This window comes from Homarus americanus, unplaced genomic scaffold (assembly GCF_018991925.1).
Source record: "Homarus americanus isolate GMGI-L3 unplaced genomic scaffold, GMGI_Hamer_2.0 scaffold31037, whole genome shotgun sequence".
In the NCBI taxonomy this organism is placed as follows: domain Eukaryota; kingdom Metazoa; phylum Arthropoda; class Malacostraca; order Decapoda; family Nephropidae; genus Homarus; species Homarus americanus.
This window is the reverse complement of record NW_024722227.1, coordinates 5,934,583-5,960,852: the sequence shown is the minus strand read 5'-3', so window position 1 is coordinate 5,960,852 and position 26,270 is coordinate 5,934,583. Positions and strand designations below refer to the sequence as shown.

At 44.0% G+C, this 26,270-nt stretch overlaps 1 protein-coding gene across 9 annotated transcripts in view; it reads left to right on the top strand.

The window, feature by feature from the left end:
• The window catches only part of LOC121862335 (capping protein inhibiting regulator of actin dynamics-like), a 67,414-nt gene that overhangs the window by 19,207 nt on the left and 21,937 nt on the right, over positions 1-26,270 (top strand). For 3 of the 9 annotated variants that reach the window (XM_042360548.1, XM_042360552.1, XM_042360545.1), the window contains exons 1-2: positions 4,212-4,361; positions 5,165-5,428. The exons of 4 other annotated variants lie outside the window; for them this stretch is intronic. In XM_042360548.1, coding sequence (XP_042216482.1) covers positions 5,353-5,428 — 76 coding nt within the window. In that variant the 5' untranslated portion in view covers positions 4,212-4,361; positions 5,165-5,352. Of the gene's footprint in view, positions 1-4,211; positions 4,362-5,164; positions 5,429-26,270 lie in introns of those variants that run through there. 2 more of the 9 variants (XM_042360549.1, XM_042360546.1) reach the window with 1 other exon arrangement.

Below are 26,270 nucleotides of genomic sequence, written 5' to 3'. Positions count from 1 at the left end.
CCGTGCAAGGAACTAGTTTGCAACCTTACAAGTATCTCAAGCCGGCTGGGAAAGGGGTCACTGTGCAGAGTGGTGACCTACCCTCGCAAATCCTTATCCTTTATTTCCGCTGAATTTGTCTGAGGCGTGGCGTGGATGTTTGCCAGTGTCCTGTGGCACTCGTGTTAAAATGCACTTATGGTATTCATGATGGTTTTATATATATTAAAAAAAAATGACTGGGCGCTTGTATACAATTTTCCACCTTTGAGTGAGGGAAGGACACAATTCCAGAGTGTCACCAAATGGGGAAACTGTTGATCATTATGTATCATTTTCTGATTGATCATATCCATGTGTCTTCATATCCACGTTGTGGTCCGTGTACACGCGGTACTGTAATGTCTGAAAAGCTGGAGACACAAGGCAGGAGTGTGAACTGGGAGAGTGCGAACGACACAGCCACATTTTGCTTGTGATTTGCTTACAAAATGAGATCGTGATCCATGCCAAGTCAGCACACGAGGTTTTCATACTGTCTTCAACACAAATTTTAACTGAATGCTCAGTATGGTTCTTTTGCACGGGGACAATTGTAACTGAAAATAAGCGCCAAGTTGAGGCATTGTGCTGCAGTAGGCAGTACTTGCCTACTTTTAAAGGCAAGCTTCCCTATTATCCCACAGCGCGTGTGTGCACTTGTCTGATAGGACAGCTTCATGCAACAAGGTCAAGGCGAGAAGCGTAGGGTCGATTTTTTTTATTTCAGTATTCGGTTGGACAAATCTACATAACCTGGTTGTTTTGTAGATGTTTTTTTGTTCTGGGGTGGGGGAACAGTTTCAACCTCGCTAAATAATACCGTAGAAATAAAAATTTTAAGCCTTTGCTTTTTCGGGTTGCGCCTTTCTTACTCCACGTACCTGTCATTTGTGGCCGTTTTGATTAGAGATGAGCAACACGCGAACTGTTTACGTTCTTTGGACGGGCGACTGATGCCAGCAACTGTGGTCTGTGGGATAATGAGAAGCATCAGGGCCAGTGAGCAACTGATGCTGGTAGAAGGGAGTCGCTATAATTGGCGCTGAGGTAACTATAGAACCTAATTGTTCTAAAGCTTGACAGTTATCTATATTAAACCCAAACCCAGATGAAACGTAAATAACTGGTGTACTGTATAAGTCGTTAATTATAGCATCATAGTGAAGCCTACAGGGTTACTTTAGCGAGTGCTGTCAGGAAGTTGTAGTGGGCATAAGTTCTTGATCGACTAATTATTAGGGAGTCGAGTAGTGTATTCTGGAGACGGAACATGTGAACTAGAGCCGTTGTTAATGTAGCTTACAGTAGGTGAGCAGTTTAGTGGGCCAACAACCACTTGAGGGGATAAACGGGATTAGATATCATGACTCGCTCTTAAATGGGTTGTGCAGCAAACAATACTCCAGAGTCGTGTGCTGATAACTAAATTAATGGACTTGGTTATATATATATATATATATATATATAGGTTTGATCGAAATTTTGTTGATATTCACTATATTTAATATTTAGTCATGCTATTTATTTTGAAAGTAATGAGCTAAATTCTTCGTGTGTGCATATTCATATTTATTTCGTCGTTTATGTAAAAGTATCGTGTATATAGTTTACATGATTGTGGAGAAATACACGTGGCGGATGTTTGCAGTATCTGGAGCTGAGAACCAGCTTTCCGATAGCGGTGAGTCATCTGAATAACGCGACAAGGCAACCCGTTGTGGGCTTATCCTGGATGACTAGCCGAGGGTACCTGACTGACTTGGCCTTTATTTGTGCTAAATATTTGGTAATAATGTTAATGAGGCGTGGTGTAACGCTAGTGCGTCGTGTGACACCGGAGCTCCTGACGTACAGTATAGTGTGTTAACAGGCTCTTGGCCAGAAGATAATGTTGATTAGTGAAAAAAAAAATCAAGAGTTGGTCTGTACTAGACAGCCCCTCACCATCGGAGACTTAACACAGCATTCCGTATTAACAGTTTGTGTCCTTTCGTTGTTACCCTAAATTAAAAGCAGCTTTAATGTAAAGTAAATGGCATACACAACAGAAACATCAGGAGTATCAGATTTTATTCAATGTTGGGAACAATGTAGTTTATAGTGCATGTGTAGCAAGACATAAGAGCTGACGTCTTGCATGTACCAAAGGTCAGAGTTGGTTAGCTATACATGGTAGCCACAGCAAGATGTTTATTTGCTCTATAGTCTGTATTATGAAAACTTGTCCGTCATTAAGGTTGATGGAGATACAATGTGCAGATGGACGACTGTATGCAGGTATCCAAGGACAATTTAAATATTAGAACTGATGTAGGATTATTTGTCTCGCTTTTACTTGTTATCCAACAGTGTGTTATCTTGGAAGAGGTTGGAGTTTCATATTCAGTAGGTCCGTTCTGGTCATGTTCTCCACACTTAAGACTTTGGGTCTGACCCTTGTTGCCACACACCCAGTTTCAGGACTTTGAAAATGCCTGTGTAGGGATGAGCAGTCGGTATTTTACTCTTGCCGATTTACTAGCCTAGTTATTTTTGGTAGAACAAAGCTGGCGTATCAGTAACTGAGGTAGGGATTACTTAAGGTAACGAATGAAGCAAATTAAAGATGCAGGGTAGGACGAAAGTAGAGCCCTGGAGCCCCGAAACCTGCATGTTGGCTTAAGGTAGCCTTACCTACCTTACGGAAAACCTGTGACCCTAAAAATTACTAAGAAACGAAATGTGTAAGTTACTTACAAAGCTTTCGTCTCGGGTGTAACCGAGACAAAATAGGCTTAAAAAATATGGTGAAAGGAAAGAAAAATGCTAATTTCTAATCCGGTGTTCTCTACAGGGATAGCTTAAAATTGAGTCTTAAAATAGGTTAAAAGGGTTGTACTGTGGTTTATATACCTCTAATCCATACGGCTTCAAAACAAGTGTCAACCTTATATAAGAGTGTAGTGTACACTTAATGCAGAAAATACTCGGTTAAGTCTTGGCAAATGTCAGAACATTAATCTTCAAAACTAGATTGTGATCGCTGTTAAAATTCTGCTTTGTTTCACCAAAGCAATGTTTGTCCACAATGTAGTTCTACTCTACTGTACACCCATAAATCGGTAATGGGTGGGCCACGTGGTGCAGGAGGGGTTGACGTTTTGATGAGCTACAGTATGTTGCACTGCTCGTGTGGGTCAACCCATCTCAAGGTGGCCCACATAGCCTTTTATCTCCATTGTTTCTCGTCTTTCTACATCTCTAACCTAATATTGTTTACCAAAGTGTAAATTTTGTTTTCCTTCTCGGTTGATGGTAGTATCACTGATGGCTTTGTGAAGGTGTACGAGTGAAATTATGTAAAGTACTGTATATGTAGTGCTGGTGTTTAAGTGGCCAATAATTCCACGTTACCAGGACAAAGCATCTACATTTTATGTAAATCTGTCCTGGATGGGAAAGGAAGTTCTAGAGGGGGGGGGGGGGCGTCGTCACCAGCTGCGAGTTGACATGTGTGCAACAACAAAGTAGATTGAGGAACCACAGCACTATACTGCCCACGCTTATGTTCTTCCTGGTAGCCTGCCAAGAGCTTGATGCTACTCCTTCCAGTCACTGGAAAAGACGAGCCGAATGTTATGAAACGTTAATTTTCAAGCTTTAACTTCGGTATTCTGGCATTGTTAGCTGGGAAGAATGAATGGATCGTCTAATCAGCGTAAATAGAAAAAAAAGAAATGTGATTTGTATTGACTTAACTACTTAAACTACTTATGGTGTTGGAGTGCTAACTATACTATAGGGATGGGTGTTGTGCCGCTCTGGTGTAGCCGACATTTTATTTCGTACACAAGTTTTTAGGTAATTGCAGAGGATGGGGGGACGTTCGCTCATCTATGTGGATTGGCAGAAGGAAATTTTGAATTTATTGTGGGCATATGGTGCTGTTGGCTGTGCACTACTCGGGTGTGAATGTCGTTCATGGCTTGTACACAATAACGTGGCTTATTGTGTGGTCTTCATGTATCCTTTTAAGGTTATGCATTCCTGGGTCTGCAAATCATCGTTACATAATAGCATTTGTTCATACAAGCGAGCAGGTGGCGGACGGGACGGCGGCGGTGTTGGGATGAGCAGCGGCGGCGGCGATAGCAGGAGGAGGGGCTGAACTAGTGTTGACAGCAACGCGCAGGTCCGAAAACCACACCCAGGGAGGCCAGCCAAGCAGCGGCGGCTAGACGACAGAGGTAGTCAGTGTCGACCCGGCCCCCGCACCACCACCACTACTTACAACCACTGCCATCACCTCTACGCCCACACCACACTGCCTTAGGCTCCCGCTCTGCCACAGCACCTCAGTGGTGAGGCAACTCTTAACACAGTACATACGTACCGAGTAAAATTACGTGGTTGGCTTTTCTTGGTGTTCAAGATAGTGGCGGTAGACTGACAGTGCCTGCATATCGTCCACCCAAGCATTTTGGACCAAGCACCAAACGCCCGCCATCAGCGCCCTGTATCTCACGCCCACCACAGTGCTCTAGTCCCAATACCTGCTGGACTGTCAATAGTTAAAGTTCATATTGTTTAGAGGTTGGACCATGTGATTTGACTACATTAAATCATTTAAAGTATCAGTTTAACCTGTACTATACATGCTTCTACTTCAGTGCCATCTCTTGTGTTTGTGAGATTAAGCATAAAGGTACATCTGCTATTTAGTATTACAAGTCTTCAGGTAAACGATTGGAGTTGCCTCGCAGAGGCGTGGACACAGGGCGGTGCAGGGCGGCGTGTTTGGCCTTGGTGGTGACGAGTACCTCAGCCAGTTGGCATTCAGTTATTGGTGCAGGCACTGTGTACTCCCCTGACATCTTACCCTCCACCGCAAGTCACACTCACTTGACATCTCGTGACCCTGTTGTATTGTAACTTATCACTTGAGTTTTAAACATAAGATTGTGCAGAACAAACACATTCAGAGAACCCTTAAGGGCCACGTGTAGTCTTTGTATTCATACAGTAGTTGTTTTGTGGAGGATAATATCTTTAGCGCCGCACCAGGGCCAACACCTTGCCAGGTTTAGCCATCATTGTGGTATAGGGATGTTGACAGTAATGTGAACTATCCCTTGCTGGCTCTGACGAGGTTTTGGTCCTGCAGCGACGATACCCCCAGTTGGCACCCTCGAGCTGGCCTACCTGCGGGGCAATCTACATGGTGTAGAGCAGTGGTGTAGACGCGTCTTGTAGCTATAGCACTGCCCGGGGACCTACCCAGGCCGCTCCGACCCTCCACCCATCCCATCTACAAAACACTTCTCCTAAAGGTGAACCTTCTCCGCCGCCAAGATGATCATCGGTCTTGTTCGAGATTCCTTCCTCCGCTGCTTCTGTCAGACCTGCTCCGTCAACTCTGCTCTTCCAGGTTAGCCTCAACGAAGTCAATCAAGTCTGTTTTGAATGTTTTTGAATTACAAGTAAATCTTTGTTGAATAATATCTAAAATGGTTTGTTTACATTTAGAAGACTTGAAAAGCCTGCAATGTCGGAACTTTCAGATGGTGTTGAAATTACCTTATAGTATTTGATAACAAAACAGTTTAAGGTTTTGAGGCGAATACAAGAAAACTGAAAATAAGGACTGAAGGAAGTGGTGATTCAGTCGCTGCCCCATTCAGAATTCGGAGCTGCCGAAAGTCTCGTTTTCTGTTTCCGTTTTCTGTGAGCCGCGCCCACTACCACTGGCCGGGATGTAAATAAGGGCGAACGTTACGTGTTCCTGTAATGCAGCATCGCCCATACTACCGATCGATCGTCGAGCTGCATGTCGTCAAGGGCGCTGCTCCCAAGGGCCGCAGTGTCCCAATCGACCTTCCTGCGCTCGACAGGAAGCCGAATGCTGCAGTGTCTCGCAAGCACATTTTTGTTGTAGTAGTAGCAGCAACCTATTGTAGCAGTTTACGCTGGCAAGACTCGCGTCCTAGTATTACGAGTGAACCTCTTGTTACCTCACTTGCTGTAGTCAGGGGGGGGGTAGTTCAGCCCATTAGGTCGTGGGACTTACGGGGTAGACGAGGTGAATAATTGATAATACATGCTGAAGGTACCCGGACAAGGAAGATAAATGGGTGCCACTAATCTTTATTTGGGTTGTTGAGGATGAAAGTGACGATCAATATCCGGCTGGGTGGCCACCACGCTGAATGACTGCTTCCCACTTCTTCCACCCTGGCCCACCCCACCCACCCAGGTTTTCCTTCCTTTCACCATAAACCGATGGGAGCTTAAAACTTCAACTGGAGAAAGTTACAAAGCTTACAGGAACAGCGGTTTCAAGTCGATGAATAGCCCAAGCAGTCGTTGATTTAAGGGAAAGCTTAGAACAGTATGCTGGTGAATCCAGGAATGAGAGAATTAGTGATGCTTTAACATCTTCCATCAGGGTGGGATAACGTCCTAGAATTAACCATGTGGCAGGTGATCAATGAATCCTCGTATAGACCATGGTTTGTATCCTCGGTTCTTTTCACGTGTTGTGGTCATGTAATCCTCCACAGTGGGTTGGCCTTACCTTGCCCCTCTGTATTTGGACACAACCACCTTCCTCTTCTTCATTTTCACTCCTATGCGTTTTCTTCCTTAGTCTCGTTTATATCCCATTTTCGTCGACCATCTGTTCTTTAGTGCTTCGTTCCTCAATCTCGCCCTATTTATCCCCTCCCATCTGTTGCCTTCTTTATCTTTGCTTTCATATTTTTCTCTCGACTTTTGATCTACATCGCATTTTTCTTATCCCATTCCTTCCTTTTACCGATCTTTCTTCTCTTCCTTCATTCCTAATCTTCTTATTCTCTCCCATCTCTTCCCACTGTCTTCGTACTTCATTGTTTCCTCCATATTCCTTGTTGGTTATTTTCCCTCTTACCCTTTCTTTCAGATTATCCCTTCCGTTTCCTTCCACACATTCTACTCTCCTCCTTGGTCTACCAATTCCCCTCCCGCCGGTTTTTTCCTCACTGTTCCATATCTAGCGGTGGGTTTCTTCCTTGTTCTCTTATACTTTTCTCATATTTGGATCTTGCAGGTTTTCCTTCCTCGTTTCTCAACTTTCCCCTTTCCGTTAGTTGTATTTAGTTGACTTTTTCCCCCACCATCGTCTTAAATGTCCATGTTCATTATCGGGTATTTTCCCCCTTTCTTCGTTTTCTGCTTTCTCCTTTTTATCATTCTTATTCGGGAAATTAATATGGTTTGTATTTCTACATTTCTTCTTTGTCTCTCACCACCTTTTACTGTACACCTAGATATTACCTCTTCTATTGTCATTTTTGCCTTGTTTTTTTAATTTTCCCTTTTCTATTTAATTTTATCTCCAATTGCCCTGTCTATCTTTTACTATTCCCTCCGCATCATCCTCTTCCTCTCGGCTCCGTGTCTAGCTTAATGGTGGCCTAAGTGATGGATCTTGGATGGTGGGTCGTATGGTAGGACCGGATCATGAAATTAGCTGCAGTATGTCTCCCGTGATGACCAGGTGATGGGTCTGGCTAATGTAATCTACTGGACCTGTCAGAGCCCTTCGTCACCGTCTACCTCATTTGTTCGGGGTCCTGTCCACCACTTAGCTCACTGTTTGGGGGTCTCGTCTTAGTACTTGGGGGTGGTGGGGGCAAGTTTCCATCATTGTAGGAGAGCCCACTGTCACGCCATATGGAAGGACCCACGCTCTGAACTATAGTTCTCCACTGCCACCTCCTTTGGGAGAACCCGCGCTCGTGTGGATAATAGGGGGACTCGGGTCTCGCTACCAGGGCACGGTAACTTGGAGATGAGACGGACGACGGTGGGTGTACAGTAAGTTGTCCGTATACACCAGGGAAAACTTAGCTTCGTTACGGTGTTAACAAAGTATTACGACGAGCCTTAACTGTAGTTTGGGCGGTAGAGGTCAGCATCGTTCCTCCTATGTTTACACTAACGCTGGTTTACATAAAGCACAAGAAACTGAAGTTCATTGGACTGTTAAGATAATTTTAAGAAAGGCAATACCGTAATAGTTGAAGTATTCTTAGAGAGGGTTAGTCATGAAGGTTGCTGGTAGTTACAGCTGAGTGGGACATTACTCACACGAGGCTACAGGAGCTGGATGCTCACAGTTCCTGGTAAACGCCAGTAGTCACTCAGGAAATTGCACACTATCTGCTTCCACTGTGAGTTAAACTGGACAGAAGAGGCAGCAGACCCAATTTGTAACTCGCAGATGAGGCAGTTCCAGGGAAATGCGTGTTGAAGATGTAGTATAGATTAGGGATATTGTGGAGTTTGTTTAGGGTTGAGGAGGAATCCGTGAGACTGGCGTTATATCCACCATCAGTCAAGTGTAAAGTTGGGGTGGCAGTCCCTCCCCTGTTGCCAGTTTCCCTTTTAGAGACGCTCGCCCTAATAATTGAGCATTATCATGTTCCACAATACTGCTCATTGTTCATTTTGTCAGGTAACTGTTTGCATGATATTTACAGGGTAGTAAAACCAAACCAGGGGAGTAAGAGACGTTTAGATGGTAAATTTTTAATTTCAAGTCATGAAACCATGAAATGGTTTTTAGGGGCTCGTGGGGGGTGTATTTAAGGGGAATGGAAGGGGGTAAGGGGAGCATGGGTGTTAGTTGGTGGTGATGCAGGTGAATCAATAGTGTAGTGGACGCATGGTTAGGGGGGTGCTTGATGGGTCATGACCATGCAGGTGGTGGTGACTGAGTATGGGTGGTGTTTTATTATAATGCACCTGTGAACTAGTTCAAGCTGAAGTAACCTTTGGAGGAACAGATGGATATTTTATTTCTCATTAGAATCTTAATTATTTTTACTTAATCATCCCTTAAAATATAACGTATCAAGATATTTTCTGCTTTCTTAGTTGACAACACGATAACTAGCACAAGAATACCTGTAGCTTATCCTATTCCCCAGGTACTTGAGCGCAGCAACACCTGAGATTTCCCACTAAACCAGTCAGTCAGCGTCAGTTGTACAGTGAGAGCCAATTTAATGCTGCATGATAATTAAGCTGTATAGCTTAATGATAGTTGGTAAAAAAAATGTCGGCTTCCTGTGAACTTGGACAGTCTAAGTTGGTACATAACCCTCCCTGCATTAAGGTGTTCGTGGGGAGGCAGGTTGAGGCGGCTTAACAGTGCGAAAGGGAACTTTAAGTGTGTTAGTGTGGGGTTGATGGGGAGCCTCACCTTGGGCCACCACCACCGCCAGGTTCTTGAAGCTGGAGGCTCGCTCGCCCTCCCCTTCTTGTCTGCCTTAAAGAAACTCGACACCACTTGCTGTTTTCAAGGGTGTGAGAAGTATCGTCTGCTTCCCACGACCAGCGTCTTCCTCTTGCAGGGGTCACGATGGATGGGGACGAGAGACACTTTTACTTTTTTCCACTTATCGTGGACGTCTCGAGGGATTTAGTGATATTATTCGTGATTTTTGGGCCCGATGTGGAAAGGGAAGAAAGATCTTATTCTCTCCTTCCTTTCACTAATGGAAGGGGGGGGGGGGACCTTTCCCTCACCAACACATCTCGACTTGCCATGTAAAATGAAGCCTTTTTTATTTTCAATAATTCAATTGTACTGCGGGTTTTGTTTTCAGTTATTTACTTAAACAGGGTTGAGATTAGTATTGATCTTGCTTCCTTTCCCAGTTGGCACATTTACTTTAATTTACCACGCTTCCCTATAATTGGAGTTAAATAATAGTCTTTATGATGTGACATACTGGACTTGTCGGTTCATGGTCACGTTTGAGAAAACATGACAGGTGTGTCGTTTCGTTCTACGTAGTTACAATCTTCTTAACGTGGAGTTCTGGTTTGTTGTAAAACAGGTTTGATGTGTACTACTTCAGTCTTCTCCATTAACTTTCTCTTCCCCTCCTGCCTCCTTCGTTCATCTCCTCTCCCCTCCTTCGTTCATCTCCTCTCCCCTCCTTCGTTTCTCCTGCTGGGTCTTAACGCCACCATGGTTGGTGCAGCGAGCGAGCGAGCGAGTGAGTGGGGTGGCCTAGCGGACGTGACCAGGCAACAGCAAAAGGCTTTTTCTCAGTATCAGCTCGGCCAGGCGAACCCACCGCGCCGCCTTGCTTGGCTCCTGTTGTTGTCGTCAGCCTCTCCACACCGCCTCACTTGCATCCTCTACCACGTTATAGCTGCATGCTTATTTATGAACCTGTAGAGGTAATTTGTCGTTATTGCTCGCTTATGGGAATATGTTTATGGGTCTCAGCCGAGTGGTTAGATTTGTTCCGTGGTGGAGCGCCATGGATGGTGATCGTATGTAGAGTTTATCGAGAAAACCTCTATGAAAATTAATGACGTGTTCCTATTTTTCTCCTCCCGCCATGTTGGGATTGCTTTGTGAGGCACGTTCCTCCCTCTTGTCTCCAATGATCTTTTGTGATTTTTACACTACAACCCCGATCTCCACAAGTTTATAGCAACAGGACTGGATCGAAGTCTCTAAAAGAAAGCTTGGCTCTAGTCTTCACTTGGCAGCCTCTAGAGCAGAGCCATGTTTTGTAGGGTTAAAAGTTTAAACATTTTGGTATGAGGAAAAGGGTAGCCAGACGTGAATTGGCATCTAGCCCAAGTGCAATCTAGATTATGTTGCTGTAATGGTACTCGTCTACGGATGTAGGTTATCGACTCGTGTGAATAAATTCTGAATGGCTGTCAACCTGCTTTTATACATTTTACACTAACAAGTACCGAACACATGTACATCATGATGCCACGAGTTTGAGTAGACTGTCTCGTGTACTACTATAGAATTTATAGTTGTTAAACTGAATACAAGAACGATTAAACCATTACAAAATCTACTTTTATGAACTCGCTCCATGGTTTTAAGGGTACAACTGGTGTACTAGTACATACAGCCATAGTACATTTATTGGTAGCAGGAAATCTTGGGGGCGGCGAGTGTACACGAGGCTTTTATATCCTCTGAAGGGGAATAACGAACCAGGTAGGTTTTTTGGAGATTGGATACTATTACTGCTAAAGATAAGTCTCGTGTATAGTAATAAGGTTGTATAGTTTTGTTGTAAAATACTGGGAATCTCTGTATATAAGACTAGTGTACTAATCGGTGGTGTGCTATTGTATTTTACATAGTGTTGTAAGTGTTACGTGTACTCTGGGGTTGTATTTGCTGTTAACTAGGCGTTCATGGCTTGTAAGTTAGGCTTCCGTATAAAGGTCAGTATTAGGTTGTGTAGGCCTCCCTCATATTGGAAGCGGCACGCGGTTATTGGACTACCAGATTCCGGGATTATTTTCAGCCTATACAAGAAATGAGGCGGGATATTAATAGGAAACAAGCTTCATGTTGGGGGGGGGTGACGTGGAAGGGTATTTAGGTGGGAGCCCTTGTAATGTACGGAAGGCAGCTGTTGACACGGATACTGAGGGTGAAACTGCTATGTGGGTGTTCATGGGTTAATAGAATTCCTTGTAGTTATATACACAGTAAAACATCTTGAAGGAGCAACAGTTGGGATGTTGCTACTGTGATTTCCTTTGTTTTCTGAGGGGCCCGTGTTGGTCCCAAGTATTGATTTAGATGCCTTTAAACTAGCCTTAACTAATATAAAGTGTTTCTAGGACTGATTTTGACCTGTATTTTCTTGTAAATGTGGATATAAAGCATTGTATAAATCTAAATTATATATAAAACCGCCTTTGTCTTGTACTCATCTTTAGGGTGTTGTAGGTGGATCAAACAGCCAATAGAAGGCCGGACTTGGTATAGCAGGACATGTTAACTACGTCAAGCAGAATATAGCGTGGTTGTCAGAATCATCTTAAGCTTTTGAAATTCAAGTCGCTCAACAAAACTACTTATACAAAATTGTGTCGAGACATTAACACAACAGACTACGGATTTTGACAACCCTACTGAGACAACAGGAGTCGCAGTGTTCATTTTAGAACTCGTCGACCTTCCTCCTCTCCCCAGTACAAATAGTTTATCAGATCTCTGACTTGTCTTGGGTTGCTTGGATATGGAAGGTGTAGTTGTGGGGATTCAGATAAGTAGAGCTGTATTAACGTTAAGGTTCACCGAATTTTGAAGTATGCTTTATGAATAGGTATGTCTCCTTTGTGTGGTTTTGAGAGGCTTTAACCTCCTCCCTCTTCCACGTGTGAATGGTGTGGGTTTTTTTTAGATGTTGTGGGTGTGGCTTGGTTTTTATATATTGTGTGGATGAATCTGCCTGGTATCTCATCTGGTAGAAAGTGTGGGGAGTTAAACCGCTAAACCTCCCTGGGTTGGCGGCAGTGCACACAAAAGTTCTTAGCCGTGGACTAGAGGTCGGTTAGTTTTACCGTTACATTAAGTAGGGGAGTTGTGTGTCGGCTGTTGTTCACTCTAAAAATACTACAAATGTAAAAAAAAAAAAAAATAGACCGAATAATTTTATGTATTAGTGATTTGGTTTTTCTTGATTATTTTTACTCTTATACAACAATAGTTGTTTATTTGCCGGATATGTGAGGCACCCAAGGGGAAATTGCCATTTACTTAAAATTTGTTCAGTCATGCCACTGAGGAACCCCAGGCGTGGCGTCGGGAGTGGCACTGATGACTCATTTTTGTCGCTTTCAAGGTGTTATTGATCTGAACAATAGTGTGGTGCGGTGCGGTGCCAGGGGGACTGGACACCCAGGCGCCGTGTCTTGTCACAAACATCAACATCACGATATCCCAGTTACTGCATGTTTAGTCTTGGACCAACTTTAAGCTGGACTTTGTAATGTATTTTAATGGTTTTATCGTCACACTGGTTTTACTTTAACCAAACATATGTTTCTAGAATGCGAGAAGTCTTCTGGTGGTCACTTCTATAGAATTAGGTTTTCTTGTAATATTTATATATTCTTACACTGGATAGCAAAGTTTCGGGAAAGAATTGTGCGACATAATGCTACTCCTTAATTCTATTCAATAAAGTTTAATATACAAAACACGAGCTTACAAATGTACTTAAAAATTTTACTCCCCCAATAAAGTGTATTATACAAAACACAAGTATACAATTATAGTCTTGTACAAAAATCAATAATAGTGCTACAGTTAGTGCTGTTATAGACTATCTATAGTGAGGCGAATACTTCACGAGTTGCGGCAAATGTAAGTGTTAAATACTAGGTTACCCCACCGTGCCAACAGAAGCATATTACCCCAGCCAAAATGTAGTTTTTGCCCCAGTTGGGGTAATTACCCCGAGTTTGAGAACCACTAGTCTAGACGAATCGTAATAATTTAAGGTGATGTACTAATATAAGACACGGGGGAGCAGATTACTGAGAGCCGGGAAGTAGTTAACCTCTCTGTTGCCGTGAAATTGGATAGCGGTATCACAGTCGATGGTGCCCACAAGACTTGGGAACTGCAGCGTTGAAAATTATTTAATGTAACCAGTCTTAAAATCGGTAAGTCTTGGATTTCTTTGCCTTTTGTTTACGAGGCTAAGTTGTTGAATATCTTGGAAGTCGAAAAGAGTTCTTAGCTTACCCGAGATTACGAAGTTAGAATTAATGAGGCCGCTTTCAAAATAAGGATGAGATTTTTTTTTCGTGTTGACGTCATACACCAGTAGTAGCGAGTTAGTGCTGACGCTGATGAACACACCGGTAGGAAGAATAAAAACCTGGTACGGGTGGTTATCCAGGCTGGGCTTCATTCACGATTCTCAAAGATTTATTAGTTTAATCAATACATATGATATACGATTGTCTCGAAAGTTATCTAAGGTAATTTTACATATTTAAGATATTTGGAGGGGGTTATACTTAGCGATAGGACGTTATTATGCATTTTGTATCCGTATATTGTGTACTCTTGAGGCAGACCTTAGCCAATGTAAGTGTTAAGCTGGGTATGTGTGAGGGGCAGACGGCTCCTCGTGGCAGTCAGTGGCGACGTGTTAACGGGAGGATGCACAAGATCGGTACCGAGGCGCCGATGTGGAGCCTTTGACTTTTTTATTGTAAGAGTATTGACCCAGGGCTGGAAATACACGTGGTGCCTGACACTGTTCTCTGCCTCCTCCCTCCCTCCCTCCTCCCTCTCCCTCCTCCCTCCCTCCCCTCCCACTCACTACCCCTCTTCCAATTCCCCTTGCATGAGTGAGTCAGTGGGTGGTTCCAGCTGGTGACTGGTGCCTGAGACTTGATTCTCCCCTTTCCTTCCCCTTGTTCTTTCTTGCCCTCATTTTCCGTCCTTATTTTTCCCGTCGTCGTCCCCCCCCTCCGCTACTTCTTATTAACACTCTTCCTTGGGTGACTCGGGGGAGGTCATTTGTAACTTTATAACTTTATGCATGTCTGCCTGAGGTTTTAAAACCCAACCACTACCTTCCCTCCCTTCGCTTCACCCTTCCCCTTAACCTCCCCTACATAGATGACTCAGGGACTCCAACCAGTGACTTTTGTGGCCGCTACACCGACGTGCTCACTGACTTGGTAGTTACAGTCTGGTGATTTCCTTCACACTCGCTGGTGGATGAATCAACAGGAATTTTGATTGCTTGCGTGGAATCCTAACGCTGCAGTCAACAGTTGAAAGTTCTTGTTAAATAATTATTTTTTGTGGACTTTGAGTTGTTTAGTTGGCGTCATCTGCTGCCTGGCCACTACTAGGGTGGGAATTGTGTGAGAACGAGGTATGCGGGTGGGTGTGTCAGTCTCTTTTGATGAGTATACCTGTCTCTTGACCTGTCTGAGGGAAGGGAAGAATACATTCATTAATCCTCTTGTATATATTTCGTAGCTTTGTGCTTTACTGCATATTTACTTTTTAAAATTCTTTGACACCATAATCCTATTAATGTATGTTAATTCTTGTTTTGCAGCTCGTCACTTTTAATTTGAGCAATGGGATTAATTTGTTTACTTTGCGTGGATAACATAATACGTTACTAGTTTAAAACGTATATGCAAATACTTCTAATCAAGTTGGTAAAACAAAAATTGATATGCGGAGTTGAGGATTTAGAGTAAAAACAGAAGCTGAGGTATTGTAGTCCAGACTTAGTAAGCGGTTCAGCACGTGAAGACCTCCTACTTGGGCAGATCACCGTGGAAGATGAGATCCAGGTTATCACGGTCCACTTCGCTTATGTTTCCGCCCAGGGCCGCCGGTACCATTGGGACGGTGATGGGTGTGGCAGACCTCCCTCGCCGGGGTCTGCACGCTGTCGCCGGGAGGGGGGGGGGCGGCTGTCAACTCCCGTACCTCGTTGGCGGCTTGATATAAATTGGATTACTAGTGACATTACGGTTGTCTGTACGTGTCGAGGACTTTAATGCTACCGGTATTTAATGATGGAACTGGGACTGGTTCCGTTAATGGCCGCGGGAACAGTGGAGGTGAAGATTATCTGGGACTTGGTTCTGGAGCACGACGTGTTGTAGGGATATAGAATGACATTAGATTGGGTGGTGGTCTTTAGGGCTGAATCACTTACATGGAATAAGACTTCAGCCTCACATGTACAAAGGCGTGAGTGTGGGTGGCGAGTCTGGCCCCGGGTTAGTAGGGATTATTAAATACAATTTCCAGGCTGAATTGCTCGCGTGTTAAAGTTAACGTCAGGGGAGCACTTGATACCAGTGCCTTAGTGTATGTTGCAATTATAAGTAGTTTAGTATTGGGTGAGGATGACTTGTGTTATTGTAGTATTTTTATCAGTAGTGAAGGAAAAGGTCAATACCGTTTCTCTTGCACTTGTATTGAAAAATGTTGTCGTTAGGTTTGTGTCTTTGGTAAATGGTTGAACGTACGGAGTACAGTATGATTGTTGTATGGATCAAAGAATAGATAAATGCATGATACTAATCCGTGAAAGTCTTGTTTCGAGGAGGAGGATGGTTAAAATACTGTAACAGTTGAGTCTAGTGTGGTGGTGAGGTAGCCCCCTTGTGCTACGGGTCCTCCTTGGCCCAGATGGGGGGGTCACTACCACGTGGAACTCCGGCACGTGACAGGGATTGTTGGTAATCATGTCAGCTGATGTACCTTAAATACACAGGTTCAATATTATGGACTTTTAATTTGTTGTAAATATTGCTGATATTATCTTGATGGTTTAAGTATTAAGTTTTTCCCATGGGTATTACTGATTATAAAGGTATTAGACGTGCACGAAGGCAACATAAATCAGCCGTCTCCAATATGGTTGCGTGTATCGAGTAGATTGGGGAAGAGGGAGGCGAGCGGTGGCGGCGTTATGGCAATATTTACCGTGAGGCGGCGGTGACGCGTCGCCCATGTTGCTGCTGCACGAGTGTCCCTGCCTTTCCCCTAGTGGTTGGGCTTTATATTATTCACCGTCTTCCTCGGGGGAAGGCCGAGGTGGTAGTAACATCACTGACATAACTCGATGGGCATTTAGTGTATATCAAGGACATCATCAGGATAATGGCGATGCAATGAGCCAGGAGTCTTTCGCCATGAGATCTGTATGAGTAGCCATCAGTTCTCGTGTGTGGAAAGTTATTGTTCCCACACGATCACGTTATTTAATGCCTTGTTGAATTTTCGAGTCGCTTTAGTAATTCCCTCTTTCGTTTTGGTCCTGCTCCTCTTTATTCTGTATCACCTCCATGCCTTTGTCTTCCCTCCTCCAAGTCTCTAGGTAATACGTTAGTTAAGCTGGCTTCATTAAACCAGTAATTTGCCCGACGTAAACACACCTCGAGTACAGACAGGCTCGCTGAAGCAGTTAGGGCTGTGATGGTTTATATATATATATATATATATATATATATATATATATATATATATATATATATATATAAAAGAATGTTTATTAAATGAAACTTCAATAATACCTAACTATCTTCTCTTGCCCCCATCCCCTCTCACTCGACACTCCCCCCTACCCTCTTCCCCTACCTCTAATATTCTCTTCCCCATCCCCTCCCCCATCATCTCTTCCCTTCTCATTAACACCCCTTGGACAGGATAGATAACACCGCCGTAGTGATGGGTTATTTTGAGGCAGTGGCGCGCTAAATGGCTTATTAAATATTGATGGCTGTTGTAAGGCTCGATTACCGCTGGTTATGGAGGGTGAAAATGGTGTTTGAGGGGGAAGCTGCAAGAGGGTGGTGAACTGTGTATAGTTGGGGTGAAAGTAGCCCGCCAGAAGGGTCCAAGTGGTAATGGTACTATGGGAGGTCAAAGGGTGTGTAGTGGTGGGTGTGTTGATACTGTACTGTAAACTAGAGGTCCTTAGGGGGTGTAGTGGTTGAAAATAATAATTAAAGGTCGAGAGTTGACATGGGTGGAGTTGGTTGTCTCATAGGAGGTGCAGTAGGTGAAGGGAGTTGAGGGAGTGAAGATTACTGGGAGTGTATTTTGTGTAGATAATGGAGTATGGTTGAGGGAAGGGGAGAGAGTGTAGATCATGGAAGCGGAGATTGTGTAGATAAGGGAAGCGTAAGGAGTGTAGTGGGTGTAAATGGTTTAGGGAAGGGGAGATGGTGTAGATACGCCGTGGGGGGCGGGGGTATACCGACCATAAATGTTTAATGGAAGGAAGATGATGTAAATTGGACAAGAACGGGAAGAGTGGAGAGAATCTGACACAGGAGATGTCCCAGTGATAATATTTATGGCAGATAACGACCCTCTAGGCCTAATTTCTGTTACGGTACTATGATGGTGGGGAGGGGGGCCTGGTGGACCTTTTAGGACCAGGCCAGAGGCGTTACTGTGAGGACAACCAGGAAGGGATGGATCTTCCTTGGTTGTCGGAGGGTTTCTTGATACTCGTGGATTGGCGTTTGATAATAGTGGATTAGTCAGCTCTTGCCTAAACCAAAATAAGGGTGGGAGAATAAAACCCAGATGTAATCTTCCAACCTTCCTCAAAACTCGTGTGATATGAAAATGATGGTGCGTTTCTTTGAGGTGGATGAGAATATGTAGCGAAAAAAGTTGTGTGGAAACCGCTGGATCAGAGGAGCCGAGTATTTCTGTCGACGGCGAATTTGAGGCACAAGATGAACCGATCAAGTATCTGTGGCGGCTTTCTCGGGAATTAAGGAGAGTGCCAGTGTTTGGCTGTAATCCAGGGAAGTGTTTGTGGTTTTTGTTGAAGGAAGTACCATTGTTGGTTTTGGTCCAGGTTTTGTGGGGGGTTTTTGTTGAGGAAAGTGCCAGTGTTTGTTTTTTGTTGAGGGAAATGACAGATTCCACAGGTTTAAGTTTGAAACAGGAGTGTTAGACCAAATGTTGTGATGACGTTGTAGAATCTTAAGCACCTCTTCATCAACCTCAGCCGTCCACGAAACCTTCATGACCATTGTCGAGACGTTTATTACTCTAACATCTAGATAAACCAAGAGTAGGTTTTAGGGTGTCTGCTTTAATAAACAGTCCTTTGTAAATAAATACGAACGCTTCTCTTCCTGTGACATTAACGCTCCAGACACAAGAGTTTACCTCATTTGGGAATAGTTATTGTAATTTCCAGGGTTTATACATGTCACTGGATAAGGTGTATTTGGCCAATATATCACGACGGGTTGGATTTATTAGTCGTGTCACTGGAAAAATGGGGATATCTCATTGGCTTAAATATTACACGATTTACACTATGGCCCCAAGAAATAGTGGCAAAGTGTTAAGAGAATCGTGAATAATTCGGTAGTGTGTCGAGGAGGAAGTGTGTCAGTGTAGGCGAGGGAGGCGGCGGCGGCGAGACGGGTAAATCTCCTGCGTGGTGGGATGGCTGACACATGGGGAAAATAACGGTGCCTGGGTAATTATCATGACTCACTCCCGTCCTCCACCACACACCACCTTCCTACCTTATTGTACAGTTTGTTGCTTTTGTGGGATACGTATTTAGACTAAACTAATATTGTACTTGCATGTCTGGGAACTTTGTGGTTTGTTGGTACTGTAGAGGCAGATATACGTGTGTACTGTTAGAGAAGTCTTGGAAACCACCTACGTTGTTTGTTACTGTCCATTAGTACAATATACGGATATGAAGTGTACATTGTGACAAGGTTTCTGGAAGGCGTGATAGGATTGTTTGTGGTTACAGCAATGGGGGGATGGAGGGAGGCATGACGTGTTCCTGAAGGTGACGTTCACTATTTATGGTGGTTTTCCCTCGAGGAGACAGCGCCTCCCTTGATGAACGCCATGGTCATGGTGCAGAATACCTTTCCTTGTTCTAATGGGGGAAAAGGCACATAATGTAGGTTGTCCTCGCTATATCCAGAGCAATGCACGTCTTCATTTACTGTATTTTCATAAACTACTGTGTGTGTGCTGTTTAATAACGATATTGATTCTCGGTAATTGTACAGGAAAGTGTGTGAGGGTAAGGTACCAGAAGCTTAAGAACGTGATCGGATTCCCTTGGTGCTGAATCTGTTTAATCTTGAAAAAGAAATTGGGTATGGAGGGCGGGCCTCCAGAATTGGCGGGTTGATTTAGTAAACATATCCAGGGCTTTATTTCTCGGGCCCGAGAGGGAAATGGCCTCATAAATTGTGGTGTTGCGGCGGCTGGAGAAGAGTGGGCCTTGTTGCTTGTTGGACTGGCGAGCTCCTGGCTTACTGGACCCTACGAGGGTCTAATGTCTGGGGCTACTTGAAGACTGGGGAGACGGCCGTACTGGTGTAAAGGTTTGGCAAACATTACTGGTACTGTATTTGTTTAGAGAAAATGGAATTTTTAACGATTGTATAATAATATTTTACATAAACGTAACTCAGATTGCACATCGTAATACATAGCTCTTACGCCCTGTATTCTGCCTACCTGTAATTCTTGTTCGAAAAAAAAAAAAGATCCTCGTTGATTACGGAAATAAGTGAAGACAACTGAATTGAAAATATTTCTTTTCTTTAAATTACAGTTTGTATCGAGTCATTCAATCTGCTAAAAAAGTCATCGGGGAGTTAGGTGGTGTTGGGCGTGGTCGTATTATACCAACACAGCTGACGCAGCGAGGCCTGTAGTTCTGAGTGAACGGTGGCTGCAGTAGAAACGATTTTAGTTCATTCACTTAGATTCTGTATATAACAAATTATGTTATGTTCTCCAGCAGGAATTTTTGGCGTTTTCTTGGGTTATGTCTAAATGAAACTTAGCGATAAGGCCCGCGTCAGATAAAGGTTCATTTTTCTACCTCCATTGAATGTCTCGGGTTCAGGTTTGCTCATTTTTTTACATCTCGCGACCGTTGTGAGACCCTTTCGGAATTCTTGCATGATTGTGCGTCATCCAGGCTGGTCGCCGTTACTGGAAATAGAAAGTTTAAATGAATTATTGGTCAGAACCACCAATCGTATTTAGTTGACATTTGATGGAAATGTTCCTCACTCGACCTTCTTCCCTGTCTTGACATGGTCGTACACCGCCCAAGATGGAACACTGAGGAAAACGTCTCCAGGTTCCTTGGTCCACTTGTTTTATCTTTTTAGGCTTTAATTGTAAGTAGTCTTGAATTTCACGTTGGCTCGGTATTTACAAGACGTTCCCAGACCCGAAAGTCTTGGAAAAGTGGTTTTGGTCATTAATTAAAGGTGTTAGTGTTCCCGATCTTGTATTAGGAAGGCGTGATAATTACACTTTAATTTAACCGGATGACTGGAAGACCGTGGAGATGCTTCTAGTGAAGATATCGGGAGATAGTGAAATCTGAATGGCAATATCCGTAGACTTAGGTTGCGGTTGAAACAATTAGGATTTTAGAAATGTTGATTGTCGAATTTTATTTTTATTTTTTCTCACTTTGGCCTGAAGTTGAAGCACTGCTATATTTACGTGTCAGTTATTTGAGGTGTGGTGGGTTGTGGAGGCCGCCACCACAAGTTGTGATGGCGCTGCAGCTGCTCTTGTGTGGGGGCTGATAAGAGCGCACCACTGCACGTTGATCGACCGTCAACTATTGGCGACTCGTGTCTTGGGCGTTGTATCATATGTTCGCCCATGTGAATTGTTTTCCTTGAATGTCTAGTTGTAAGGGAACACATGGATATATTTATAAATAAGACTACACTTTGTAAAATATATTAATTGTTATATGGAGATTAAAGTGCAGGATTTCGCCCCCTTTATTTCTGGATAAATAAAGTTTGGACTGGACATTAAGAGAGGTTATAGCGTAATCATGTGACGTCCCCGGGTAGTCAGGTCGCTGGGACACACAGGTGAGGCAGCAAGTTACCTACCCTGACACAGGTGGTCACTGAGGCGAAATCCCCAGTGCGTGGAGCAGCAGTCGTAACTGTCCACTTCACACTCATGGCCCGGCTACAAAAGGGGTAATGTTCCGTGTTGGCCTGGTGGGAATACATGTCTAGCCGTTATAGGTTCGGTGCATCAATGTATAAAGGACGAAAAATATGCAAGGGGAGACGAAGGAAATTGCTGCTTGGTTTAAATCACTGACTTTGGCTTTACTTGCGTGCTTTACAGTGTCAACTGGAACGGTTCTAACTCTTCGACTTTCTCGGAACGTTGGAGACACGAGTTCGGGAATATCTCGTAAAGCCTCGATTTCCGATAAATAAATCGTAGAACTGTGTTAAGACTGGGAGTTTCACAATGAATACAGGTGTGGGCGCTGTGAATGTTGCTAACGGGCGGCTGTTACCCCAAACTAGTGGGGGTCTCGTGGCTGGGGAGACACTGGCTCAGGTCGCCTCGTTGAGGTCATCCCCGTCCTCGTGATGGGAGGCTGGGCTTTGCATATTTTAATATTTTAACTTGCGCAGCCTATCGCTACACACTTGGATTCCCCTGAAATAATATTTTAGTTGTAACTTGTCTAGGAGTTTTAAAGTCTAGCGGAATTTCTTGAGTGCTGGATGGCCGTTCGAATCACAACCTAACTATAATAAAGGCTAAAATGGCTTGGTGAACTGATCGAAGTGTAGGATATGCTGAAGCAAGTGTGTGTGTGTGTTCAGGTCATGTTGCTACGTCCCCACAGTCTTTTGTTTCTGGTCAGTCTTGTGTTAGGCGGTGCCTCGCCTATTACAGCACATGTGAGCCCCCCCCCGTCACTGCCTTTGTGCCTCCCCTCGCCCCGTTATTGTTGCCATTATCCAGTCTTGGGTCCTGTCCTTTCTCTACTGGTAATACCCTCTTATTATTCTCTTTCCCTCCTCTCCTTTATTCTTCTCTTATCCCTTCTGTCACGTCTCTGCCTCCCGTCTCTATTACTACTTTTCTATCTGCTCTTCTTTTTTCGTCTTTTTTTTCGTTCTTTTTTTTTTTTTTTATTATTGCGAGCGTTCGTTTCTGTTGTTCCCCCTCAGTACACTATCTTCATGCACTTTAACGTCATGTAAGATAAAATGGGTCTTGTCTTCATATACTGTACAGACCACGAGCCCACTTGCAATTACGTGTGGAGTGGAAAATTGTGTGGAACTCCTCGACCATTCTAAATACTCTGAAATATTGCTTCGGTGGATACCCTTAACCCACCCCCTCACCTCCTCTTCCCCCTCCCTCACCTCTTCCCTCTCCCTCACCTCTTCCCTCTCCTCACCTCCTCTTACCCCTCCCTCACCTCCTCTTCCCCCTCCTCACCTCCTCTTCCTCCCTCACCTCCTCTTCCCCCCTCCCTCACCTCCTCTTCCCCCCTTCCCCCCCTCACCTCCCCTTCCCCCTCCACCTCCCCTTCCCGCCGTATTGATTTCTCACTTTCCTACGGATTGGTTATATTCCTTCCACGTCTCTTCTCCAAATAATTACTGAAGTTCTTGTCTCATACTCCTTGTTCTCTTCCTCCCCTTCTCGTATTTATTTAAGTTTTTCCTCGACATTGCTTCCAGTTCTTTCATTTTTGCTTGCTCATTCCCCCCTCTCTCCTTGGCAGTGGACATCACCTGGGCAGGTTCAGCTCACCTGGTGGGCCGGGTGGGTCAGGCCAGCGGAGTTTGCTAGATCGATTAGTGTCAGACAGGGTGGCGCCGGTGGCTGTTGCGGCGTGCCACTGGCCTTCCGCAGTATTTTTATTTTTTTCCTTCATACCAGAATATCCTCATATTCAGATTGTTGCCAAGAGCAGCAGTAGTGGTAGTATTACTAGGTCTTGGCATTATGTTGGACATTTTATGGGGAGAATTTGGTGTTGTGGTGGTAAACTATTTGGGTTGGGTTTGAATTGAATGTTATTAGTTTGACTCGAGGAGCTCAATGCGGGGTCGGCGAGGAGTACCACACTGGGATTCACACAACCTGTTATTACCGACTACCATGACGCACATACAGTACAAGAGGACCAGTTCGGGGCCAAAATTTTACTATACTAAATGGAACAAATGAGATTGTATTGTCCCTCTGGTTTTTCTTCGTATCTAAAATAATTCGATAAAGGCTTTGAATAATAACGAGGGAGTGTGTCCTTCCATTCGCTGGTATAGCCCAGATACTGAGGCTGGCTGGGGATGGAAAAGATTGTACGGCATAAAATACTAGTTTTAACTTCAGTGAGATTACGAGAGGTCGCACTTGGCTTCTCAACACCTGGGCGAGCTTTACTTTAGTTAATTTATCGTGTTATCTTCTGGTAGTGTTGTATAGCAGTGCAAAGTTTATTTAATCATTTACTTGAGTATAGAGATGAAAATTATGCCTATCATCAATCAGGGTGCCATCATTGTCTGGTTATTATAGTGAAGGAGAGATTATAAGGTAATTTTATTTGCCAGCAGTGTTCAGTGACTGTTTCCAGTAAGCCATCTACTGTTATGGGGGGTTGATATTTTAACAGTATAGTAATGGAGTCTTAGCCACGTATCCCGCTCCCCCACACCACCCCTGCGGACGAGTGTGTCAGATGATGTAATGCTCAACTTCGTCGCTTGTAATGCGGGTTTATTACTGTATTTAATATGTGGCAAATAGGGGAGAGTAACGATAAAGGTAGTACCGACAGTGGCGTGAGGACTTGTCGTTAAGAGGTGGCCGGTCAGCTGTTGCACGCACAGGGTACTATTGAACACACACACACACACACACACACTGGTGGTTAACGTAGTGTGTTTTGGCACGTACATGCGCTGAACTTACAGCGCACACGCTCGTTAAACCTCGTGTCTTAGAATAAAAGTTAAAAGGACAGCAAAATATACCGTAAATGGCAAGAACAATACGCGATTGGGACTTGGTAATCGGATTGTGTCGCAGATTGCTAGTTAGTTAATCCCCAGAACCCGGGATTGGGTGATTGGCAGATGCTACGGATTTGGACAGGTGGTGGTGTTTTAGACAGGCGTTGGTTTGGGACGGGTAGAGGGGTTGGAGCGAGGCCGCCATTAAAGTGTAGGAAGTGTGAGGAACGAGGCAGTGTGAGGGGCTTATGGCTCGTCCTTCCAGGTTTTATACGAAAATTGTAGCCCCCGTGTTGCCACTTTTATGGCTTATGGCGGAGTAGTTTTGCGAACCTGACACACCTGCAACACACCCACCCACCCACCCACCCACCCACCCTCCCTTTGCAACGTGCTTCTACATCCAAGTAACATAAACGTCTGCAACATGTACATCTACCCGTCGACCCACACACCCTTGGTCTTCCCTCACCTTCCCTCGATACATCACTTTCTTAACTTGGGGCGGCCTGAGTGATCCACGTCGGATAACAGGAAGTGAAAAGTTGGTTTAAACTTTTCAGTGTTGGAGGAGAGTTTTCAGAGATGAGGTCGGACGATCGCTTAATGAGGTCGAGAAACTCGTCTGCGACAACGATATACATTTCCTCTTGCTCTCTTCCTGTTACGACAAGAAGTATATTGGACTACGGATTTTCTATGCGCTGTCTAAACTTTTACTAGATTAGAAAACAATCCACATTAAGATTCGGTTAAGGGAAGATGAAGCATTTTGAGTTTCATTGTATGGGAGAAATAAACGTTTTGTGTGTTTCGGAGCCACATTAGTTGTACAGTATTTTCTTCTTTTAGTCGAATGCTAAATTTTTTGAGACTTGCTACAACGTGCAACTCGACCATTACTACTGTACTTGGGCTCCTGGTCGTGTGGAGAGTTGTCAGGTAAATCAAGGGAGGTGCTGCCCCATACACTTTACCCACTGCTGTTAGGTTATTATTAGTGGGTGTGGTTTTAATGTTTGTTGACCGTGCCCTTAATGGTTACTTGTTCTGTCTCGGTTCTATCACTATTGCACGTGTCATTTTGAGTATCTTGGGGAAGCGGATGTTATAGAGTATAGACTGTAGTTATAGTTTCTTGCACTTTGTATTTGGTCTCTAATATTCGGTACTGTACTGGTTAAGGAAATAATTGTGACGATACGCTAGAGCAGTTCGTATTCTTGCTGTCGCCAGTTCTCGTGGTGTTTACCCACTCATGGTAAATTACCAAATATTTTAACTACCATAATTGTCGCGTGTCCACAACGCTTTTATATAAAACCTTGTGGTTTTCTGTGTTACGAACAATTTAAGTTTTTTCTCTCGATTCATCATAAACTTGGTGGATGAGGATAATCATAATGATAGCGTTCCTGCAGCAGTAGTGGGGTTTGCGGCCGTCAGTTAAGGTTCCCGCGGGAGGCTGCGGCAGACGTGCGTGGCCCTGACCTCTGGCCGCCTCCCGTCTTGTTCTTCTTTTGGGAGGCCACCCTCCCCTCCCTCAAGCTTCATATGAATACTAAACCAGCGTGTCAGTTGGACCTGGTATAAGGAGCGGGGTTGCCTGGGGGTATACTGCCAGCCCAATTTTTTCGTGTAATCTTGCGAGCTCGGGAAGATGGTAAGGTGATGTTATTGATCTTGTGGCCACAAGTGTGTAGAAGCTGGCTAACTGCACCGGTGTGTCTGATGTAAAAGACTAAGAATGCGGGACAGTATTAAGAAATGTTAAACAAATTGTGCGGTCAATTTCGGGTGAGAATTGTTGAATAACGGAAATTACGTAAGTGAAGGTAGTTATTGGGATGATGGGCGTTGATTGGCGCATCTGGCAAGTACAGTACAGTATCTTGGACCCTAGGAGTGAACTAAATGCTTATTATTATTATAGTGGCAAGCTCCTACTTGACAACCCTGTGACTGGGAATAAATGGGTTAATTTCATTACCAATCATTGTTTTGACGCAGAGGACATTGCTATTTTAAGACGGGTATTATCAGAGTGATATAAAGAGATACATTACTGAAATGGGGTCTTCATTAGTCTCCTGGTGGTAAAAGGGTTG